Raw genomic sequence first — 21945 nt, forward strand, 5'->3', positions numbered from 1 at the left:
GTGCATTCAAAGACTTTTCAAACTTCAGCCTCAGCTAAAATAATAACTTAATATCTATGACAAGGAGCACCGGATGTATTACAGAGCACAGAGTTATTTTTAAATTTTTAATATCATCAGATCGCGGGTGTACTGCCTGGGGAAAGTATGCTGCTACTGTGCAGATTTTTGAGTTCACTGTCTGAACAGAGCCTGCTATAATGATCATATGAACTGCAAAACGACAAGTAACTTAATTTTTCAACATAAGATGCAAATTAAATATTCTTAGCAGATGGGCAGGTTTTTGTCATCAGTTGTTCTGTCCAGCATATACAGCAGGTTAAGCTACACTTTACAGTTCGTTATGACTAGTTTTCCTACAGGTTGATGAAGACCTGAAATTATTTTCATCTTAACCTGTGTATCATATGTTGTTATTTTCCTGACAGGTTTGAGTACTCAGAAATGTCCTCAGTTTTCACTGAGCACTGACACGGTACACTGGCACAGTGGAAAACAGCACAAGAGTTGAAGGGGGGGTGAGAAGATCATTAAGATTCATTAAATGATCTGTTCCACTGACTTTCATCTGGCCTCTTGTTGAAAGACACCTCTCTCTTGTGCCAACATTAATTTTGATTCCCATTTTTCTCCTGTTTTGTGGCTCACTGGGGAGTTAAGTAGTTTGTCCCTGTTTGTTTTGCTGTGGTTAAAACACTTTCTGTGTTTCATTGCCCCTTTTTGGCATTTTGGGTTCCTCTGTTGCAACTATTTTAGCTTGTTATGTTACTCGCGTTAAGCTGAGGGCTGAACACTGACATGCTGCGTGTTGAGCTGCATACAGGCCATGTTCACGTTTGAGCATTTCTACAGATCGATGCTTTAAAGTGAGAGTAGCCACGTGGTACACATATACATTTGTGATCTTTAAGAGTTTTATAAGAGTGGTGTATGTATACAGTAAAATAAAAAAATATTTACACCATGAATTCTTTAAAAAGAAAAAGCCTTTTGTGATCTAATTTCCCTTATCCAATATAAAGGGCACTGCTTATGCAACATAGATTAAACCAATTTCCAAGGGAGCTGTTATTCTTAATAGCACCCTCCTCCACATGAATTATCACTGCCTAACCTGAGCACCAACACAAAAAGTAAAAAAAAAAAACCCTCCTGAAATTAAGTATTGATTGCATTGATCTCACAGCATTTATAAGGAGCGTCTATCAATACCAATCAAATGCAGATGTGCGTTTGTCTCCACTGTCGATAAAGGTGATGTGAATGTGTGTGTGAAGAGGAAAGCTAAAGTAACTCTGAGGTTGCAGTCAGCAGCTTGTGTTAATTGGATAGCTGTGCAGAGGATTCTTCAGGGAACTGCTGTGTGTTACGGTAGCTGGACGAAGCACAACATGCATGACTCATGAACATTCATCTGTTCAGCACTAAAAACATCCTCAGCTGCTTATCAGCCACTCAAACCGGTCAACCTGCTGAATTCACAGGGCCATATGCAGGTGGCCTTTGCAGTCATCCAGGACACCAGCAGTTAGAAGGAGGAGGATATTTATTGTAGCTCATAATTTCGGACATCCAGTCTACTTAATAATGTCTAAAATGTGCATTTATTGTAATTCCCACACTATACAGACTCTCACTGTCAGTGATAGGATAATAATTTGAAACTCACTCATTTAACTTGTGTATACTCAGGTGAATTCTTCTACATTCTTTAATATGATAAATATCAGGATGACAGTCATATAACCGCAGTGCATGTGCATGTGAACAGGCTTTGTCCTTCATATATGCAGGAACACCCTCTTATTTATGAGATCCATGGCGACATTCTCTCTCCAGGACTCTTTCATCTGCACAGAATCGTCAAAATTAGGGACATCCTGTCTCAGAGCAAAGCTGAAAAACTACTCCATGCATTTTTTACCTTTAGGCCAGACTATTGTAATTTCTTATTTTCCAGGATATCCAAATAACTCTCTGAAAACAAGTCTATCCAAACTGCTGTAGAGAGAGAACTGACAGGATTTAGGAGGAGAAATCATATTTTTCGTCTCCCAGTAAAATGACGAATAGAATTTAAAATCCTTCTCCTCTGAAAGCTCTTAATGACCAAGCTCCATCATACCTTAAAGACCTCATAATGCCTTCCCAATAGAGGGCTTTGCTCTCAGTGAGCAGGCTTATAGTTTCCAAAAGTAGAATGGGAGGCAGCCTGAAGCTTTCACGCTTTTCTCCTGTGGAACCGGCTTTCAGCTTGAGTTTAGGAGGCAGACACCCGCTCTACCTTTAAGATTAGGCTTACAGGCGCATTGTCAAGAGCATCGTTGAAGATCCCGAGTGCTATTGTGCCACAGTTCGTTCAAAGCGATGTTGACAGTCAGAGCCTGGGAGAGGAACTCACAGCGCACAACTCTGCAGATGTCGTAGAAGACCGACTTGGTTACGCTCCTGATCTGGCCTTCGATCTTGAATACTTACTTTCATCCTTGAGGCCACGTGAATGGTTGTGTCAAATTTGAAGAAATTTCTGAGACATAGCGTCCACAAGAACGGGACAGACATGAGGTCACAGTGACCTTGACCTTTGACCACCAACATTTAATAAGCTCATCCTCGAGTCCACGTCAACATTTGTACCAATTTAGGAAAAATTCCCAGAAGGCAATTCTGTCGGATATCGTGTTAATGAGAATTAATGGAAAGACAACTCGAGAACATGCTTTCGGCCTCGGCTGCCGGGGAAAAAAAAAAAAATGATTCCAATGTGAAGAAAAAAAACTACAATTGGGATTGATTTCAATTGACTACCAATTTGTCCAGAGCTGGCTGCTCAAGCAGCTTGAGAGAAGAACGTTTGATGTAAAAAGACATAAATAAAACTTCATCACAGGATCTGTGAAGAATTTCTTGTACCTGTTGGTGTCAAATTACATGCTTCTTCAGTCAGAAAGAGATGGCCTATGTGGGGGAGAGCTGGGGAAAAGCCTTTGCTGTCCCAAAAAGAAAATTTGAGCGAAACCAGTTTTCCAAAGAGCAGGCCTTTAGGATTAATGTGCTCTGGACAGACAAATCAAACATAGAGCTGCTGGGCAACAGTGACGGTCGACACCAAAGACAGCTTTCCAGCCAAAGAAGCTCAAATTAACTGTGAAGCATGATGGTGGAAATGATTGAGGATGCTTCGCAGCCTCAGGGACTGATTCAACAATTACCTTTGCATCATATCAAAGACTGCGTGAAGAAGGTTTGGGGCCATCTCACATTGAAGTTGAAGGGGAAATGTACCTCTTAACATGCTATGCATCCTAAGAACACGAGCAAATCCACCAAGGAATGACTCGCATACAGGAAATGGAGGATGATGGAAAGGGCTAGTCAAAGCCCACAACTGAATCCCAATTCAAATCTCCCCCTTGAAAATAGTACATCCAAGAAAACCCTCCAATATCCTCCAACTGACAGAATATTACATGTAAGAGTCGTAAAAAATGTCAGCAAGACTGGTGGAGAATTATTATTATTATTGTGCTTTTTGCTGACTTTTTAACTTTTTACCTGTTTTTTGCACAATGGAATATCAATCGATTAATTAACCTATCAATATATTTTGTTGAATAAATAATTGGAAAAGCTTTTTCCTTGTTGTGTACAAGTATAACCTCCATTTGAAGGCGTCGTATCAAAGAGGATCACCTGTTTGCTCGTCCAAATATGCAGCTTTCTCAGTTTATGCTAATTGTCATCCCCATGCTAATTCCATATTGCATTTAGAAAATCAGTAAATTTTGCTTTGTAAAAATTTCCCCTTGTGGGATTAATAAAGTATCTATCTATCTGTCTGTCTGTCTGTCTGTCTGTCTGTCTGTCTGTCTGTCTGTCTATCTATCTATCTATCTATCTATCTATCTATCTATCTATCTATCTATCTATCTATCTATCTATCTATCTATCTATCTATCTATCTATCTATCTATCTAAAATGAATGAACCCACCTTTACATGTAGCCTAGAACCAACAGTAAGGTTAGAAATAACCCCAATTAACATTAATCAATGTTCTACTAAGAATATTAAAATAACACAAACGGAACAGATCCTGCACGTTTTTAGGCTGAATAATGACAGACTTCAGAATTTCAATCTCTTTGGCTAAAACTGAAAAAGTGAATAGATATACAGGTATGTAAGATGCTGAAATGCTAATGAGGATTCAAATTAGCTTGTTGTGAATTCCTCCACTAAAAATGTATTCTCCCTCAGTATGAAAAACAACTGTGACAAAGTGAAAGCATTTGTGACAGGAAACCTGGAGGATGTATTGTTGTTTTTACAAATAAAGCATATTCAAATTTAGAGGTTGTCTGAATTGGAACCAGTCGTGCGTACAAAAAGAACAAGGATTAAATCTCCTGATTCAGTGGGAAAGGAACAGGCCAGACTGTGGTTGTGAGAGTGCTCTAAATAGCAGGCTCATCTTGGCGTTACAGCTGGTGGGCTTGTTGATGCTACAGTCCGTTGGCAGAGGAGCTGACTGTAGCAGCTGAGCCTCACCCATCATTATCCAGGTTTTTCCTTTTGTTTTTTCCATCTTCTGTTGCCACCCTGAGAAAGCTTTACAGAGGCGACTGAAAAGGAGATTCAAATTATATACGGAATATTAAAGCTGTGCGCTAGCAAGATAAGTTATCACTCCTATAGATCAGAATCAGAGTAAGATTTATTGGCCAAGTATATTAACATCCTACTCGGCCTCGGTGTCTTCGTCTGAACCATCTTTAAGGATTGTGTAGCAGTGTTATTATCACTGCAGCTTATACCAAAAAAAAAAAATCCACTTGTGGGATCAATAAAGTATATCTATCTATCTATCTATCTATCTATCTATCTATCTATCTATCTATCTATCTATCTATCTATCTATCTATCTATCTATCTATCTATCTATCTATCTATCTATCTATCTATCTATCTATGATGGTAGTTTGTGTTTTAACTTTGCTCTGCTAAAGTCCCCGTGGACATTAAAAAGTGAGTCCATATGTTTGTATTTAGAGCTGGTTATCTGGTCAGCCAGGGTTTGCGGTGCATTATTCACACCTGTTTAAAAACACCCTCACACAATAATCAGAGGTCACTAAAATTGAACTGGTGTGTAACTTTGCTAAAACGATGTCATGTTTTCTTGGCCTAATCTGAGCAGTGATGGCATGTACAACTGAGTGTCACCATTCAACAGCTGGCTTGGAGGCTGTGTCCTGCAAAGGCTGCATGGATGACTGGAACACATTCTGGGGTTTTGGCATCTGTCCAACTTTAAATGGTGGAGCTCTCAAGTCAGGCAGACTATTAGATCCCCAAAGAGATGACAATCCAGAGATAAAACCAGGAGGCAGAGCTGTCGTCATACATGCTTCTCTGAATGTTCTTTTACACATCTACAATTAATTATTCAAATAAACAAATCAAAATCACAGAAAAGTTTTTCAGAAGAACTAAAAATATCTACTGCTGACACTTTAACAGAAGAAGGCCTTCAAAAATCAATATGGAAAGCATACATTCATATTTCCATTCCTCCTTTGATTAAAGGTCCATGTACTCTATAAATACAGTGAAAGGCAAACCCCCCCCGAGAAAAGGTTAAGAAACATGATATTAAACTGTAGTGAGATGGTTTATTGTACTTTGACCAGAAAAACATATTTTCTTATGGATATTAAAGCTGCAAATATAATACCAGAGAAGTATAAAAAAAAATGGGACCTTTAAAAATATCTCAAAATTATTTAAAATAAATGATTCCACAGTAAAGACAATCATCTAAATATTTAATAGATTTCAACAGACAGCTATGAAGGAATTTTCATTCATCACTGGACCTCCCTGTCTCATCAAGCTGGTCTCTCTCGCTCATGAGGTCACGATGTCCTCTTGAACTCTGTTGCCATAAGGTACGGTCTGTTACGGCTATAGACGGAGACAGTCTCGTCTTCCAAGGTGAACCGAGTTTCAATAATGAGGCAGACGCCTCTTCTTATCTAGAAATATACTTCATTCTGGGAGACATATTTACACTTGTCACTCTGAATCTCCTAGATTGAATTCTGTCAATAAACATTACTGTTTCAGTCTCCTTTGACTTCTTCACTCCAAATATACGATTTCCAGCACGACTGCCAGTTTGTCAAGGACTGACTGCAAATTTAGCCCGAGAACACTGTTTGATGCTAAACACGTCTCCAAGAACCCCAAGATCAGACAGATGTCCTTTTCTTAATTCAATCAAATATAGACGCAAGCTGCAATTTGTGCTTCAAGCCCAAAAAAAGCGGGAAGCTCATTTGGCTAAACTAAAGCCATAAGCAGCAAAGAGCTGGTTGAACATAGATATCAATCAAGTTTTCAAATTTTTCACTTTTTGACTTTTGACTCTTTTTTTGACACTATAGCGTTAATGATGAAGGGTCTTTGTCTTGATGGGGTTCGATTTACCAAATTCAACCCCATTGAAAGCATGAGATATCTATATGCAAAATATTGTGCCAATTTTGGTGCCATTTGAATGAAGACTTGAAAGAAAGAACTGGTCATTTATTTAGCATATTTAGAAAATTACAGAGTAATGGACCTCTGCATTAACCATATGCTGCACTGAGGCAAAGTTTTTGGATGTGCTGGGGGAAAAAAATCCGCTTGGTAGGACGGACAGGTGACTTATTTAGATTTTTTTTTTAAGTTTTAAATGTCTAGACATTTTTATTTGTTGTAATAAGCCACGCCCACTTGATCTGTCGTTACCACATTTTATGAATCGACTGAGTCATGACCCTAGATCTCGTACAGATATCTCGTACAAATCTCTGTTGCCAATAACGACGGATCCACTTTTCATATTAGCAGCCTAGGGGGCAAGCTCGAAATGCTTTGGTAGGCCTTTTTCTAAATACAGTCTGAAGATATCTACCAAGAATTATAATTATTGGGCTAATCATTAATGAGTTACAGACAGATTATGTTCTGCTAAGCCCCGCCCCTTGTAAATGTTATCTGGGAATATCTTGAAAACCAAACAAGACATCAAATTTAGATTAGATTCATGCAATTGGATCGTCGGTTAAATTCACAAATTACAAAATTAAAAATTAAATAGCAAAGGATCCATCATGGCAGATTTTAATAGTCTATGAGGCTTTAATATAGAGAAAATTGATGGAGACCGTGTCTAAAATTTCAAGTCAATCCCTCTTATGTTAAGGACACCCCGAGATGTATCACACCTTTACATAAAATTAGAATAAAGGGTTTCAGCTTAGGTGCCGATGATTAGAACCTCCTTTAAATAAATCATTATACTGCAAGGGAAATTGCACAAGTGATCTTTAAGATGACAATCTGTCCCAGACTGGCTGCCCATATTCAGCCCAAGACCAGAAAGTTTGATACCAGACAACCTCCCCAAGAATCCCAAAATGTAATCACGGTTTGTGCAGGAAATAACACGACACCAAATCCACCAAAGAAAGAAGAAATAAGGGGTTATGAAATGGCTTTTTCAGTTTCAAAGAGGAGTGAATGTTTGCTTGTCCAAGTATAATAAAAGTCCAAAACATTTAAGTGATGTATGTTATTTCACTTGACTGTATCCTGTATGTTGAGGCACATTTGAGAGTAGTTTTCCTGAAAACCTCTATTATTTATGCTATTAAATTTGATCAAACATGTCTGCCACATTAGAATTAGAAGTTATCATGAAACTAATCATTAAGGGTTTAATATATGTAAGAGGTATCACTGAATAGCAAATGTAATGAATGGAACATTAACAAAACATTCTAATTCATGAAAATCTGGCATTTATATCAGATGTAAAAAATTCCATTTTATGGCGGAGGCATGGGACCATTATAAAAGGTTTGTGTGTATTATTAGATGTTGTCCTCCTCTTTCACTATGAATATATGAGGCGGTGAAGAAATTACAGATCTTGTTACGGCGGGGGCAGAGAGAAGCAGGCTGCGCACACGACATGTGATACACAGTATATGATTAACTTGGGGTGAAGTTGTATTTACGGTGCTAAATTACCATGATCCATATTGCATAATTCTGGCTACGGCATGTCCTGACTACCTCCTTTTTTTAAACACACAGATGTGATATCAATATGGATCTGAACATCTCACCCTTAGAAAGATGGTAAATAAGTACATCATTCAATGTGTTACCTGATCCAGTCCTTTTTTTAAAACTAGCCAATACTTTATTCCATGTTGGACTCTCTGCACAGCCCCGCTGTCTGCCTGCCGGCTTTAAAACATTGTGTTCAAATGTCAGGATGTCTCAGCAAATGTTAAACATACTAGCAATTCCCAGTGACCTTTCTGCAGGGAGCTAAATGGAGTGGACGTTATCTGAAATGGGTGCTGACCTTGAGCTGTCTCGATGCAGTCTTTTGCTTGATTAGCACATCTCTTAATTACCTGTGTAGCATCCGTCACACGGCCGTGGAATAAAACCGACCGGCATTATTTAGCCTGCTTTGGACTCCTTCAGCATTGATTTGAAGGTGGGTACGATGGGGTCGCATTCATGAAGAATATCCCATCCCCATAACTGCAACACTGTACATTCACTCTTGTTTGTACAGATTAAATACTTGTGTTTGGGTCCCTGACATAAAATACATAAGAATATACACTCCAAAAAAATTTAAACTGAACACTTTTGTGTTTGCATTTCAAGGTAAAAAAAATCTGAGACTTCTTCTATGCACACAAAAGGTTTATTTTGCTTACATTTTATTCACCAAGTTTTTAAAGTTCAGGTCAAAATGCTGCAAATGTCACAAGTTTTGAGAAAACGTGCAACTGGCATGCTGACTGTAGTAATGTCCACCAGAGCTGGTGCCTGTAAATCAAATGTTTATTTCACTACGATAAGCCCTCCAATGTTGTTTCCGACATGGCATTCCTAATAAGTGATGACTGTAGTGTATAAAGACCGAGTGTTTGGACCGACACATTATTTGTTTTGTGGGCTCTGTGATTCAGCACATTCTGCTTTAAATAAATGAACGCATGCTGCATTAAAGTACCAAGTCTCAGCTTTAACTTGGGAAGGTTTAAATCAGTATATAAAAAACTGTGTAGGAAATAAAGACCTTTCAACACAAATATTTAGGTGTTGAAAAGATACACGTGAAATCTTCACGTCTATGCTGTCGTAGGACTTCGCTGCAGTCACACTCAGTTCTTACTTGTTGTAGGGTCACTAACTTTCAGGCTACGCAATCAAAATTACACATGAATTCCAGTGAGGATATTCCACCTTCATCTGCATCTCTTTGTTTGTTTACGATCATTTTCCTGCTGAATGAGAAACGTCCTTTAACAAGTTCTGATGCATTTGTTAGCAGTGAAATCATTAATAAATGCCAGTGGCAAGCGTACATATCCCCAATTCATAACAGAATCAGCACCACGGTTGATTGATGAGGTGCTATGCTTTGGGGAATGAGCTGTTCCTTTTTTCTTCCTCCACTTTCCTCTTTCCATCATTTTGACAGAGGTTAATCTTTCTTCCATCAGTCCATAAAGCTTTACTCACTTCTCGATTCTGGATTTTCAAACTGCAACCTAACCTTTCTGTTTTTGAGGATTACCGGTTTTAGATTAGTTTAGATTTACCTTGTAGATTAGAGGTTCTGCTCGTGAATTCTTTTTTTGATTGAATAAGGACAGTCCAGGTAAGAATTATTAACTTGCTTACTTTGCAGTCACAAAAGGGGTTTTCTTCTCCATCTAAATTATTTGTTGCTGCTTGTACCCAACTGATGATGTATGCAAACCAACTGCCTTCGACATCTCATATATTTTAGTTTTATTTAAGCGACATAATTATCTTTTTCACTTACATAGTCTGGTTAGGTATCGCTGCAAGAAACCATTTGCTTAGCAAAGGTTCATTGACACCAAGTCAACAAGTCTGAAATGATACTTACAGCACATGTACACAACAGCAGAGCAGCAAAGTTGATCAAATGTGTATATAGATGCATATGGCATAGTGACATATTAGATGTAGTAGAGTACGATTGGCACAATGTCGTTCAAAACGTAGGAGTCTGAATTATGGATATGATGTGAATGAGATTTAAGTAGGAGAATATTGTAGGTGGAGCTTAACAGTAACTTCATGAGTGCATTTTACCAACCAGGAGCTGAGCGTATGAAACTCTGTAGATTCACAACTAAAACTCTGTACCGCATGTACATCGGATGTAAAGCAGAGCAGAGCAGCAACACTAGCAGGCTGAGGTGGAAAAAACACAGCAAAGAATGATGTTTTAATAATAATGGGCTCTGACAGGGATCCCAGTTTAGCAAAAATCCAAATAGTTCACCATCAATAAGGATATTAATTATCTTCACAAAAGGCAGGATGCAAAGAAAAATTTATAGTTAAACATAACAAGGTCAACAATGACAGCTTTAAAGGTCAACCTACTGCTCTAATAACTTGACTGACTTGATAAGACAACATAATTCCAAGACTTTAAATAAATTCTTGGGGTTTTCACAGATAATATAGAACGGAAACGGGTTTTTTTCACTTTATTTCTTTATCTTTGTGTTTCCATACATGTGATGCTTCTGTTACGTGATGTAATCCATCTACAGTATGCTCTACATGTCATGTGTTTCTGTCTCATTAACATGCAAATAAAAAATCAGGGTCTTTACCTCTTTGGCTTTTCGATGTCTGTCCTTGCCGTCTCGGTCTCGGTCTCGGTCTCTGTCGCTGTCCTTGCCCTCCTCTCCGGGGTGGCAGGAGTAGGACACGGTTCTCCAGTCCCGCGGCGAGTTGGTGATGCTGGCGACGTTTGACTCAGTGGCACTGATCTCCTCATTGAGCGAGCGGGACGACCTTCTCATGAGCATGCTCTTCTTCAGAGCCATTATCCTGTGGCTGTCGCTGTTACTCCCGTCCGAGCAGCACCATTCCTCCGTGTGCCCGTCGTCCGTTTTGGCGTTATGACCGGTGGTGTGGCACTGGAAAACATGAGGCGAGAGGGTGGCGGTGGAGTGCGGATGCGGGTGGAGGCGGGCCTTGTCCGGGGTAGCGTTGGACCCGGATGCTGATGTCGTCTCCCCTGGTCTCTCATTGGCCTCCGGCTCCTGGATCTTCTCGTCCAGCTTGTTGAGCTTGGAAAGTACCTGGGAGATCTCACTGCGAACCCCCGACAGAGACTCCAGCTTCTTCTCGATCTCACCGATCCTCATCACCAGCTTGCAAACACTCGACTTGAGCTCGTCATCTGTGTTTTCCAGTGAGTGGAACAGGCGATCCAGCTTGGACTTGGCCAGTTTGACCGTGCTGCATTCAGGGGAGCTGTCGCCTGCAGACTTCAGCGTTGCCTGAGAAAGAGATCCATTGCTATTGTAACACGATGACTGGACGATGCCCAGAGAGTCACAAACACTCATATCATCCAGAAAACGAAAAATGTCACTTATGTCATCACTAACAATCTCAGGGTCGTCATCAGAGTGCTTGAAGGCATGTCGTTCTCTGTCACCGTATTTGGACGCGTACTCTTTCATCTTCTTCTGCTCAGCTTGCTCTGTTTGAGTCCCAACGCTCGAGGAGCTGTCCACTCCCTGAAAGGATGCACTCTTCATATTTTTGTCCCTGAACCTTTTGGCTGCTTCTCTTTTGTCCAAACCTGCAGATCCACTTGCCATCAGTGCAACGTCCTTGTTTTTGATTCCATTAGTCTTCTTTCCGAAGCCCGGAGAAGCTACTATCTTTTCATTTGGGCAGTGAAAATGCTTCTCAGTGTCGGTGCTGATGATGCCGATGTTGCAATGGTGGTTTTCTTTGAGCTGTTTGCTGTTCAGAAAAGGCCTCTCGAATTCTGGTGGCCCTTCCTCCGTGTTGAGACTGAAGCTCTTCACCGGCCACGCTGGCTGCTTCCCCGCTTTGCTGCTGTGCTTCCTTTTGCTGACGCACTCGGAGACCGTGGTCGGACCGAAGTACGTGGAGGCCTGTAGGTCGTCCAGGCTCTCGTGCTTCACCCGCCGTCTGTCCTGAAGGGGGGAGTTGAGTGTCGGTTCAAAGTAGGGGTTACTGTAAGGCAGTTCGAAGCTGTGGTTGAAGAAGGTAGCAGGCTTGTGCAGCTCCCTCCTGTGGTAGCCGTCAGCAACCTTGTTGCCCTGTTTGCCTTCAGGAGGGACGACCTACGACAGTAACCCAGAAAAAGGACCGAGTCAGCATTAAAACACAATAATGCCGCAAATGCAGCAGAGGTGGTCCACTACTATCAACTATGGGATCGTACCATTTTATAATAAAAAATATCACAAAAAAACAGCAAGAGGTCTACGGGAATTATATGTTCAAGAAAATGCAAATAGGCTAAACCGAAGAACTGGTTCTGATTTAAAGGAGCACTTAGTCAGACCATTATGGACCTGTGACCTTCAGAATATAAGAGGCGGGAGGTCATTGTTCCGATAATGCATTATGGCATCTATAACTCATTAAATAAAATGTCAGAAACATATATTATATCATGTCTTTCCTCGTATGTGGTACATAATAGCTAGACCGTCAGCTAATGCGAGCTGTGTACACAGCAGGCTCTGTCGGGGTCCTTTTAAATGTTAATACTGAATTTACATGTGACATTAAATACAGGTTAGAGGATGTATTTTGACATATATCTTCAGAATGAATAACTGGTGAGAAACTGTACAAACACTGAAATGCTCTCACTTGCTTTTCAGTCTATTAAATGCAGGAAAGACCAAATTCCAGTATTTTTGTGCGATGAGGGGATATTAAAGTACACAAGTTCTGTACTTAAATTCATTTTTAAATAGTCACCTGAATTTTCCATTTTATGTTGCTTAATATTGTATTGATACTCCATTACATTTATCTAATAGCTGTAGATTTTGATTAATTAGAAATATGGATTTTACTTCCAAAAAGGAAAATCAAACATATAAAGTATTTAAATTAACTATTTCTCTTAATTGTATTATTTTACTTTAAAGAATCAGAGGTATTGATATTTCAATAATATGTTTATATTTTATATTTCTGAAACCCTAATTGCCATCAACTCTGGTAAACTGGTGAAACAAATAGTTCTCAAAATAATCAGTTGAAAGTTTGAAGGCTGTTTTCAGTCATTCATTAAGCATAAATATCATATTAGTTGGTCAAACAATTCAATTCAATTCAATTCCATTCAATTTTATTGATATAGCCCCAAATCACAACAAAATGTTTCACTCTCAAAAAGCTGTGTTTGGTTGGAGGAGGCAAAATGTCCATACTTTACACTAATTGGTGCATTGAGCTGCATACATTTTTTTTAAATTGGCACCTTCATATATTTTTCCATTTCTATATTTTATATTCTTCAACAAAACAGGTGTTTCCTTTAGGTTGACACATTTTTAACACGATCATTTCTTTAGCTGCAAAAGCTGCCAACAGCAGAGTGACATTACCGTTAAATCAAAGCAGCCCTCGCTCTCTTAATTCTTTAAACAGCATCCTAAAAACACTAACCCGTGGTGAGAAGGCCACAAAGTTGTGAAAGTCCTCCTTGAAAATGTTCCTCTTCTGGATGCAGGAGTGAATGGAGAAGGGCTCCGTGTGGCCGATGTGCTGCAGGGACTCCTGGTCGGTGGTGGACTCGCTGTCTATGTCCATGGGGAAGTAGGTGCTCTGCATTTCACACGGCGGTGACGGAGGACTTCCGCTGGAGTACTGGGGCAGATGATGCAACTTGTCCAGAGAAGCTGCTCTACATTTCAGGTCTTTGCTGACGCCCAGGAGGAAGTTGGGGTCTGAGGTGGGAATGAACTGTTGGCAGTTATTGCACTCGGATGGTTTGGGACAGGGAGGAGCAGCCTTAGCCACAGGATGCTGCTGGGGGTGGTGGTGATGGTGGTGATGATGGTGTCCATCCCTGGAGTGATCCACATGCTCGTAGCCAACCCTCTTGTCACATTCCTGATACTTATAGGCCTCATTGTCAGAGCGGCCCATCTCCACCGACTGGTTCTTGTGAAACTTGGCTCTGTGCACTATGGGGAGCTTGTCTTTGGCTTTTCCGCCGTTCATTTGGATCAAGTTGAACATGGTGACGATGTCTGCCGCCACCATGAGCTTCTTGGACTGCGGGTCCTCCATCGAGCTGCGCATCTTGTCCTTGAAGAGGGTGGCTGGGAAGGCAGGGTCCAGGCAGGCCGTGTAGAAGAGCAGGCTGCGGAGCTTGGCCAAGTGCACGAGGTCAAAGCGCGCACACAGAGACTTGCACAGGTCCTGGTAGGACATGGTGCTGCGCTTGGTGTCCAGCTCCTCCAGAACCCGGACAAGGAACAGAGAATAATCTGGTAAAGGCTCCATGGCTGCTGAGAGGCAGGAGCAGGCCTACAGATGGGGTCTTACCTCAGGGGAAGCCTGGCACCTGGAAACAACACAACTAAATGTCCATTAAATGCTAATCTGTGTTTTCTTGCCCCGACTGAAGACAAATAAGAGAATCCAAAAGACCAAGAGGAGGCAGTGACAACGAAGACAAATCCACAATGATTCATACTTTGCTGGTTTAATTAGACAAGAGTCGAAACGAGGAGGATAATCGCAATGAAAAAGCTTCCGCGCGGAGATTCATCCTGACCAGTTGGCCACTTGCATTCCGACAGTAACAGTAGCTGCAGAGCCTCTGACACAGCAGGGCGCGCACACATCTCGGTCTGCTTTCAGTCCTATTTGCAAACCACCACTTTCCGCTGAGCGGCTGGCGGCAGAGTGAACAATGATCTGATCAACTCGGTGCAACACAGCATGTCTCTCATCAGAGACACTACAACAGAGGAAATAAACTCGGAGCAATCAAGGATCATCTGGATGGGAATCCGCAGCGCGCAGCGCTCCGACACACGCATCCAAAGAGGTTTTACAGCTTGAAGCCGTTCTATTATGTATCTAGAAGAAGCACACCGTGCGCGCAGAACAACCTGACATGCATGCGCGCAGGTAAATGCTGGTAAAATGAGATGTAGTGTCCCGGCTGGCTCTGATGGTAAACACAGATCTCTTAGACAGTCCTGGCACATTTCTCCACTAACCTACGTCTTCCTCTCCCTCCTGGACTCCGAGCCTGTGATGCTGTGACGGAGGAGCTGCCCGGTACTGAAACTGCATGCTGTGCTGTAAACCAGCTGTCAAACTAAAAAGAATGAACACTAACACGACCACTTCCGCTTTAAACAGAAAAGGCTTATAGGAACGTTCCTGAAAATCCAGAATTTATTCATTTTAAGATGGAAAAAGTATTCATACCTGGTAAACAATTGTAATAATATCACAACAAACAAATACCAAGTTAAAAGTAAAAATAATTATTTCAAACTGTTGCTGATTATTTTGTAGACCGAGCCTGATGTTGGTTTGGTATTGGATTTGTATTTTTCATCAACATAATAATCTATATTTGTAGCATAATAACAATAATAATACATTTAAATTAGTTAGTATTTATTTTTAGTGAGAAGGCTAATAACTGACCTCTGAAATGAGTTAGGGATGTAAGTATAAAGGAGCAGCTCGTAAAAAATTTAAAAAAAAAATAAAGACATTCAAGTCATTTTCCAGCACTGCTAGTGAGCACTATATTCAAACCTGGGTCTTTTATTAGGACTTGATTTTAGGTCAACCTTACTTGAAAAATCCTCATTTAATTGAAGTAAATTGAACTCCTTGTCCTAAATTTTGTATCACATGTATAGCCTAAATCTTTCAGGAAATTACATATCTAGTGTATAGCCATTGTTACCTGGCAGTATGATTTATAACCAAGCCTCAACACACGGCTTAAATCGTTTTCTATTTGAGTAAACTGGGTTGGTTCGCTGTAACCACACATTTCTGACAAATAAATAGGCAACACACATGTAATGATTAACTCAAAAGAATACCAGGTCAGTTGTGAAACACATCAGCCATTATTATTCATCTTGGCTTAACTAAGCACGTTTTAAATGTTTTGAAAAGTGCTGTAGAAACAGTTTATTATCGTTTTAGGTATGCGCTTTTATTGTGAAGGCAAGGCGTCTCATTTCCGGTCATAGCCTAGGTAATTCTATGTGATCGATGCGGTTCTTTGTTTCCACTTAGAATGACGTAACTACACCTACCGCTGGACACTGTAAAAATATCAGCTATCCCCTTTTGACCTTTCACACCTACTAAATTATTGAACATGACGATGGGTTCCTGTCACGTGTCTGACTGCTGCCCACATGAATGACATAAAAATAATACTGTGATCTCTGAGTAGTTTATAAATATATATAGCTGGTGGTAAAAACTGGCAACAACCAGATAATTCTAAATGGATAAATAAATATGCAGATAACAGAAAAAGACATTTTGTAAGCCATTAACTTTTAGCTTTATAAAATCTTATTCAATTTGTGTGACAATCACTGTACTTCAGGGGATGAGTGAAGGCACTAATAATATGCTGTTTATTACTTGTTTTATATTTTAAATGTTCTTATGCTGTTTTTATGTTCTGGGGATGTTTTGGTAGCCTGACTCCACCAGACTATTGCTCACAGCTTCAGTTTTCTGCTGTGAAAACAAAGTACAAAAAGCAAAGTACACAAAGAGAACAGGGCGAGAGACCAAACCAGAGAGACGAGTGGTAAACTGTAGATACTGAACACACTGAGCAGTGGAAGCAGGTGAGTCAAAGGCCAGAGAAGATGAAGGGATGCAAGCGGCCGGAAAAACATGAGAGTTAGAAACCGAGGAAAATACGGAACGAATGACAATGATACAGTCTGTCTCTCCTCATATACAGCAAACAGGAAAACAAGATGAAGTCATCGCAGCTTCATTTATATCGTGACAAACAGCAGCATTGCTCATCCAGGGCCTTTACTATTAGATAGATAGATAGATAGATAGATAGATAGATAGATAGATAGATAGATAGATAGATAGATAGATAGATAGATAGATAGATAGATGGATGGATGGATGGATGGATGGATGGATGGATGGATGGATGGATGGATGGATGGATGGATGGATGGATGGATGGATGGATGGATGGATAGATAGATAGATAGATAGATAGATAGATAGATAGATAGATAGATAGATAGATAGATAGATAGATAGATAGATAGATAGATAGATAGATAGATAGATAGATAGAGGGACGGACGGATGGACAGATGGATGGATAATATTACATTTAACTAAAATAAAATAAAATAAAATAAACAGCAGTGCAACAATTTAAACAAAACAAACAAACAACAGTGCAACAATGATATTGTGTGAAATCTCTAAATACTCTTGCAAGATAACATCATGTGCTAGTTTGGCTGTCTTTCATCATATTTTATCTTTATGTATTTGAGATACCCATCCAGTCATGATATCAGAGTTTAAATGTCTCTTAGCTTTCTGCAAATAAATACCAACAAAACGGACTTTTTTGAAATATTTGTCCTCTTTTTGATTTTCCCTTGCTTGAATACATTTCTGGCCACAGTGACGATCACGTCAGAGTCAGAAAAGTTAAAGAACACATTCTACTTTGAGTAATTACATTAACTGCCCTCCCTGTTCTGCTCTGTTTCTTTATCCCAAGGATTAATATGGAGCAGAGAGCCTCCAGTATTATTGTTAATGAACATTTTAATGTTTAAGTGACTGCTGTCTTGTGTGCCCTGAAGCACATTTCGTTTTCTCACTTATTATAAATGAGATGAGAAGAAAGTTTCTGAGAGGCCGAGGAACAAAAGAGGAAACAAAAATATATTGAAAATGATAAAAATAGCAATAAACACTAAAGTTGCTGTTATTTTCATGAATCAATCCGTCCATTCTATTTTTAAAAGAAATCCTTTTCAATGATGTGTGAAGTTTATGTTTGCAAAACAAGACTAAACTAACCAGTGAGTCATATAAAATATGAGCTCCATTAGTAGACTCTTAACTCTCCTTGTACGTTCCAACACAATACTTGTTTTCTGTTGTATATAATAAGTTGTTATACACCTTGGTGACCTGCCAGACTCCCAAATAATATAGTAGTCTCAAGAGAATCTTTCTCTTAAGTGTATTAAAAGGATGGCCTCTGTTAAGATGGCCGATAGTAGCTGGAATAAAGCAGGAGGTTTGAGGCAGAGATTGAGGAGCAGTGGACTTACTTTTTTGGACAAAGATGGCGTTCTTGGTCCCTCTGCTAGCCGGCATGAAGACTTCAGCCAGTTGAGCAGTTTTTTTTTTACCTCAAACTCTGGATGCACCATCCTCAGGAACTGTTCAAGAATCATGGTCTCTGATACAGTATTTCTGAATATAAAGTCCCTGAACCATCGTGGTAGGTTTCTTCTGTGATTTGATACTTTTCCAAAGTTGCTGCTTTCACCTTTTTAGAATCCTCGATGTCCATTAAGAAATAAGAGGATGAGGCGAATGGCCCACTCATCTCGACCCACTGGTGCTCTTGAAGGGAGCCATCTTTCTCCATCTGCTGGTCCCTGGTTGCCTGAGACCGGATGAGTGACTTCATCAGAGTTGCCAGCTCTTGAGTCTTGTCCCCCGGGTTGCTGGCTGCTGTGGCCCCCTGGTCAGCTGATGGCCTCGCTCCACCATCTGGCTCTTCCTGTTGGTCATGTTTTTCTCTCCCTCTTCCTCTCTTCATGCTCAGCTCCTTCCTGCGGTGCATGCCCCAGCTTCTTCACACCACTTGTTAGGATGACCGATAGTGGCTGGGATAAGGCAGGAGGATTGAGGCAGAGACTGCCAAAGCAATAAGAGAGCAGTTTATGATTGTATCTTCAATAAAGTGCTGATGCACCAGCGAGGGAGGGGGCATTGAAAGACACGTGAATTTAGCTGACCAGCTGTTTTAAGTAGACCAGTGTTTTTGCTCCCTTGTGTATAATTAGAAAGAGTCAACACAACCACACCAGCCTCTGAGCAAATAATCCGTCTTTACTACAAGATAATGAGAATACAATGTTTACAAGGCTCTGTCTCTCATTCAGGAGGACTAAATCACAATCTTTGGAAATAGTTCATTTTCAACATAAGGCTAACTTTCATTCATTGGAGTATCTATAACAGCCAACATTTGGTTAATGTAAATGGATGTTGAGTTGATACGTTTTGGCCAACTAAGTCTTACTTATGATCAATAATCTTGTCATAGTTTGCATTGCATTAATAAACTTGTTTTAAGTTAACGACACAATATTTTGGATGTTGACAGAGATTTTGAAGTAATTGTTCGACAAGAATATTGTTCTGATAAATTGATCATTTATTTTCACAATTTGATAATTGTAATTCTCTGTCCTGGAGTTATTCCTCCAGGAATCAGACCACAGCTAACCATCACTTGCAGTCTGTGGTCCACATTCTTCGGCCTCACCGGGACCCCATCCAAGGCCATCTTACGATATCCCTCCAACTCCATCGCAAACTCTCTCATCTGTTTATGAGGCTCAGAGCCCTCGATTGCTGCTGACATCCAACAGTCTCCTTGTCAGCTGCCTCCCTCACAACCAACACCCAGAGGCCCTCCACGGTGCACTTGTCCCGCGGGTTCAACTCATCGGCCACCTCCATATCATGAAACTAACATCAGAGACTAGACCGTTGCGTGTCTTCAGTCTTCTCTGAAGAGAATGATGATTGAGGTTGTCTCAACTTTTCTCTGCATCCACCACCACTCCAATGAAAACAAACTCCGAAGCTCCTGCGCTTCCAGCATCCAAACCTCAGCCATCCACCTCCAGGATTGTCATTGTGCCACCTCTTTCTCCAGGGGGGATGGCGAGCATCATTAGCACAGCGGGGGCTAAGTTGTACATCCCTTTTTCTCTACTCCCTCTGTTTCTGACCTTTCTCAGGTCTCCAATTAATTATTTTTACTCTTGTCTTTGCAGGCTTCACAAAATCCCAATGTACACACACTCTTTCATCCCATGATCCTCCCTTCAGCCATGAACAGCAGTATCCCGATCAAAGGTCTGAGCTCCACGACCAATTACCTCTCAATCATTTTGCAGGCTTTATAGCTACACTGTCCTTTCCTCAACCCAGGCAGCACGGCGTTAACAAGAGTTAAAAACAGGGGCGCCTTTTATTCAGAACTTAACTGCTACATTTTGGCAGCTTACACATCTTTCTCCTGTGAGCAATGTGGAGCTCCCTCACACCCAGCTACAACATGCAGTCATCAACCCCCCTTTGCTCAAACCCGTCCTCCCACAAAACCCTGGTAATTAGACGCTTATCTTCCCCTCACATCATCCCCAATCATTGACATATGTCACTCGGGTAATGTTCCCATTCACAAAGCCGCTGACAAACTGCCAATCCTCTATCAGGGAAGCAAAATGTTGTGCATCAACTTTATCCATCTGCACACCTGATCCTTCTGTGGTGTAAACGTAGAAAATAGCTGCCCCCCCAAAACCCAAACTCACCAATGGACCGACAAGCAAAGCACCTCGCACCTGTCAAGTGCAACTCAACTCCATAAAATCACCCTAATAGAGAGACAGTCGACCTACTCATGGTTTCAACGACACATTGTCATTCCCAGTGCATCAAGTACTGATGTTTTTTCACAGACTTCTGTGTCTCATACAGGCACAGACGGGGCTCCTTGGCATCACTTACAGATGCTCGGGTTTCCGTACACCTTGGGTACACGAGCAGCCTTTCATGGTTACCTCAAAGGGACAGACTCATGTGTCTTCTCTATCACTTCCTCATAGAGAGAGAGAGAGAGAGAGAGAGAGAGAGAGAGAGAGAGAGAGAGAGAGATATACTTTATTAATCCCACAAAGGGATTTTTTTTTTTTTTTTTTTTTTTTTTTTTTGCTACAGCAGCATATACAGGTACAGGGTAAAGCAATAAAAATTACAGAATAAAAAATAGAGGTAGTAAAAAATATTAAATCTAAAAAAAAATTAAATGCACATTATTTATTTATTTTTTTATACACTTTATTAATCCCCGAGGGGAAATTTCTTCACTACAGCAGGGGGGCTGTCAGGGGGGAGATGCTGCAGCAGGCTGCCACTAGCGCGGCGCCAGGTAACCTGACCTGAGGTGCATGTTTTTGGATGATGGGAGGAAGCCGGAGAACCCGGAGAGAACCCACGCAAGCACAGGGAGAACATGCAAACTCCCCAAAGAAAGGCCCAGGACCGGATTCGAACCCGGAACCTTTTTGCTGTGAGGTGACAGTGCTAACCACTGCACCACCGTGCCACCCTATATATATATATATATACAACTTATATACAAAAAAAATAGAATAATATTAAATTAAACTAAACTAAATAACAGTACAACAAATTAAACAAACACACAACAGTGCAACAGTGTTATTGTTGTGTGATGGAAAGGAACACCTTTTCCAGGCTGTCCAGTTTGCAGCCAATGACGGAGCCGGCCTTCTTCACCAGTTTGTTAACCCTTGTGTTGTCCTTGGGTCAAAATGACCCACAGCTGTGTTCAACCAAGTTCTATTTTATTTCTATATTTTTATATTTTTTGGGATCATTGGTCATCATTCTTTAAAGAAACCCTCACAGCCTCCTTGTCACCAATGATCCCAAAAAATATGAAAATAAAATAGAACTTGGTTGAACACAGCTACGGGTCATTTTGATCCAAGGACAACACAAGGGTTAAGTCTGTTGGTGTCTCCGGCTCCAATGCTCACCCCCTCCCCCCTCCTACCATCCCCCCCCCTCCTCCCCAGCAGACTACTAGAAGTACAGTTCACTGGCCACAACAGATGGTAGAACATCTCCAACATCTTGCTGCACACATTGAAGGATCGAAGTTTCCTCAAGAAAAAGAGTTGACTC

General features: G+C 40.6%; 1 protein-coding gene across 2 annotated transcripts in view; it reads right to left on the reverse strand.

Annotated features, from left to right (window-relative positions):
• Positions 1-15222, reverse strand: part of minar1 (membrane integral NOTCH2 associated receptor 1) — a 29404-nt gene extending 14182 nt beyond the window's left edge. For both annotated transcript variants that reach the window (XM_069172882.1, XM_069172883.1), the window contains exons 1-2: positions 13588-15222; positions 10746-12242 (exon numbers count right to left, since the gene is read on the reverse strand). In XM_069172882.1, coding sequence (XP_069028983.1) covers positions 10746-12242; positions 13588-14430 — 2340 coding nt within the window. In that variant the 5' untranslated portion in view covers positions 14431-15222. The remainder of the gene's footprint in view (positions 1-10745; positions 12243-13587) is intronic.
• Between the last annotated feature and the right edge of the window lie 6723 nt (positions 15223-21945).

The sequence above is a fragment of the Embiotoca jacksoni genome, unplaced genomic scaffold (genome assembly GCF_022577435.1).
Source record: "Embiotoca jacksoni isolate LCO1_2020_lvr unplaced genomic scaffold, fEmbJac1.0.p SCAF_56, whole genome shotgun sequence".
Classification (NCBI taxonomy): Eukaryota; Metazoa; Chordata; class Actinopteri; family Embiotocidae; genus Embiotoca; species Embiotoca jacksoni.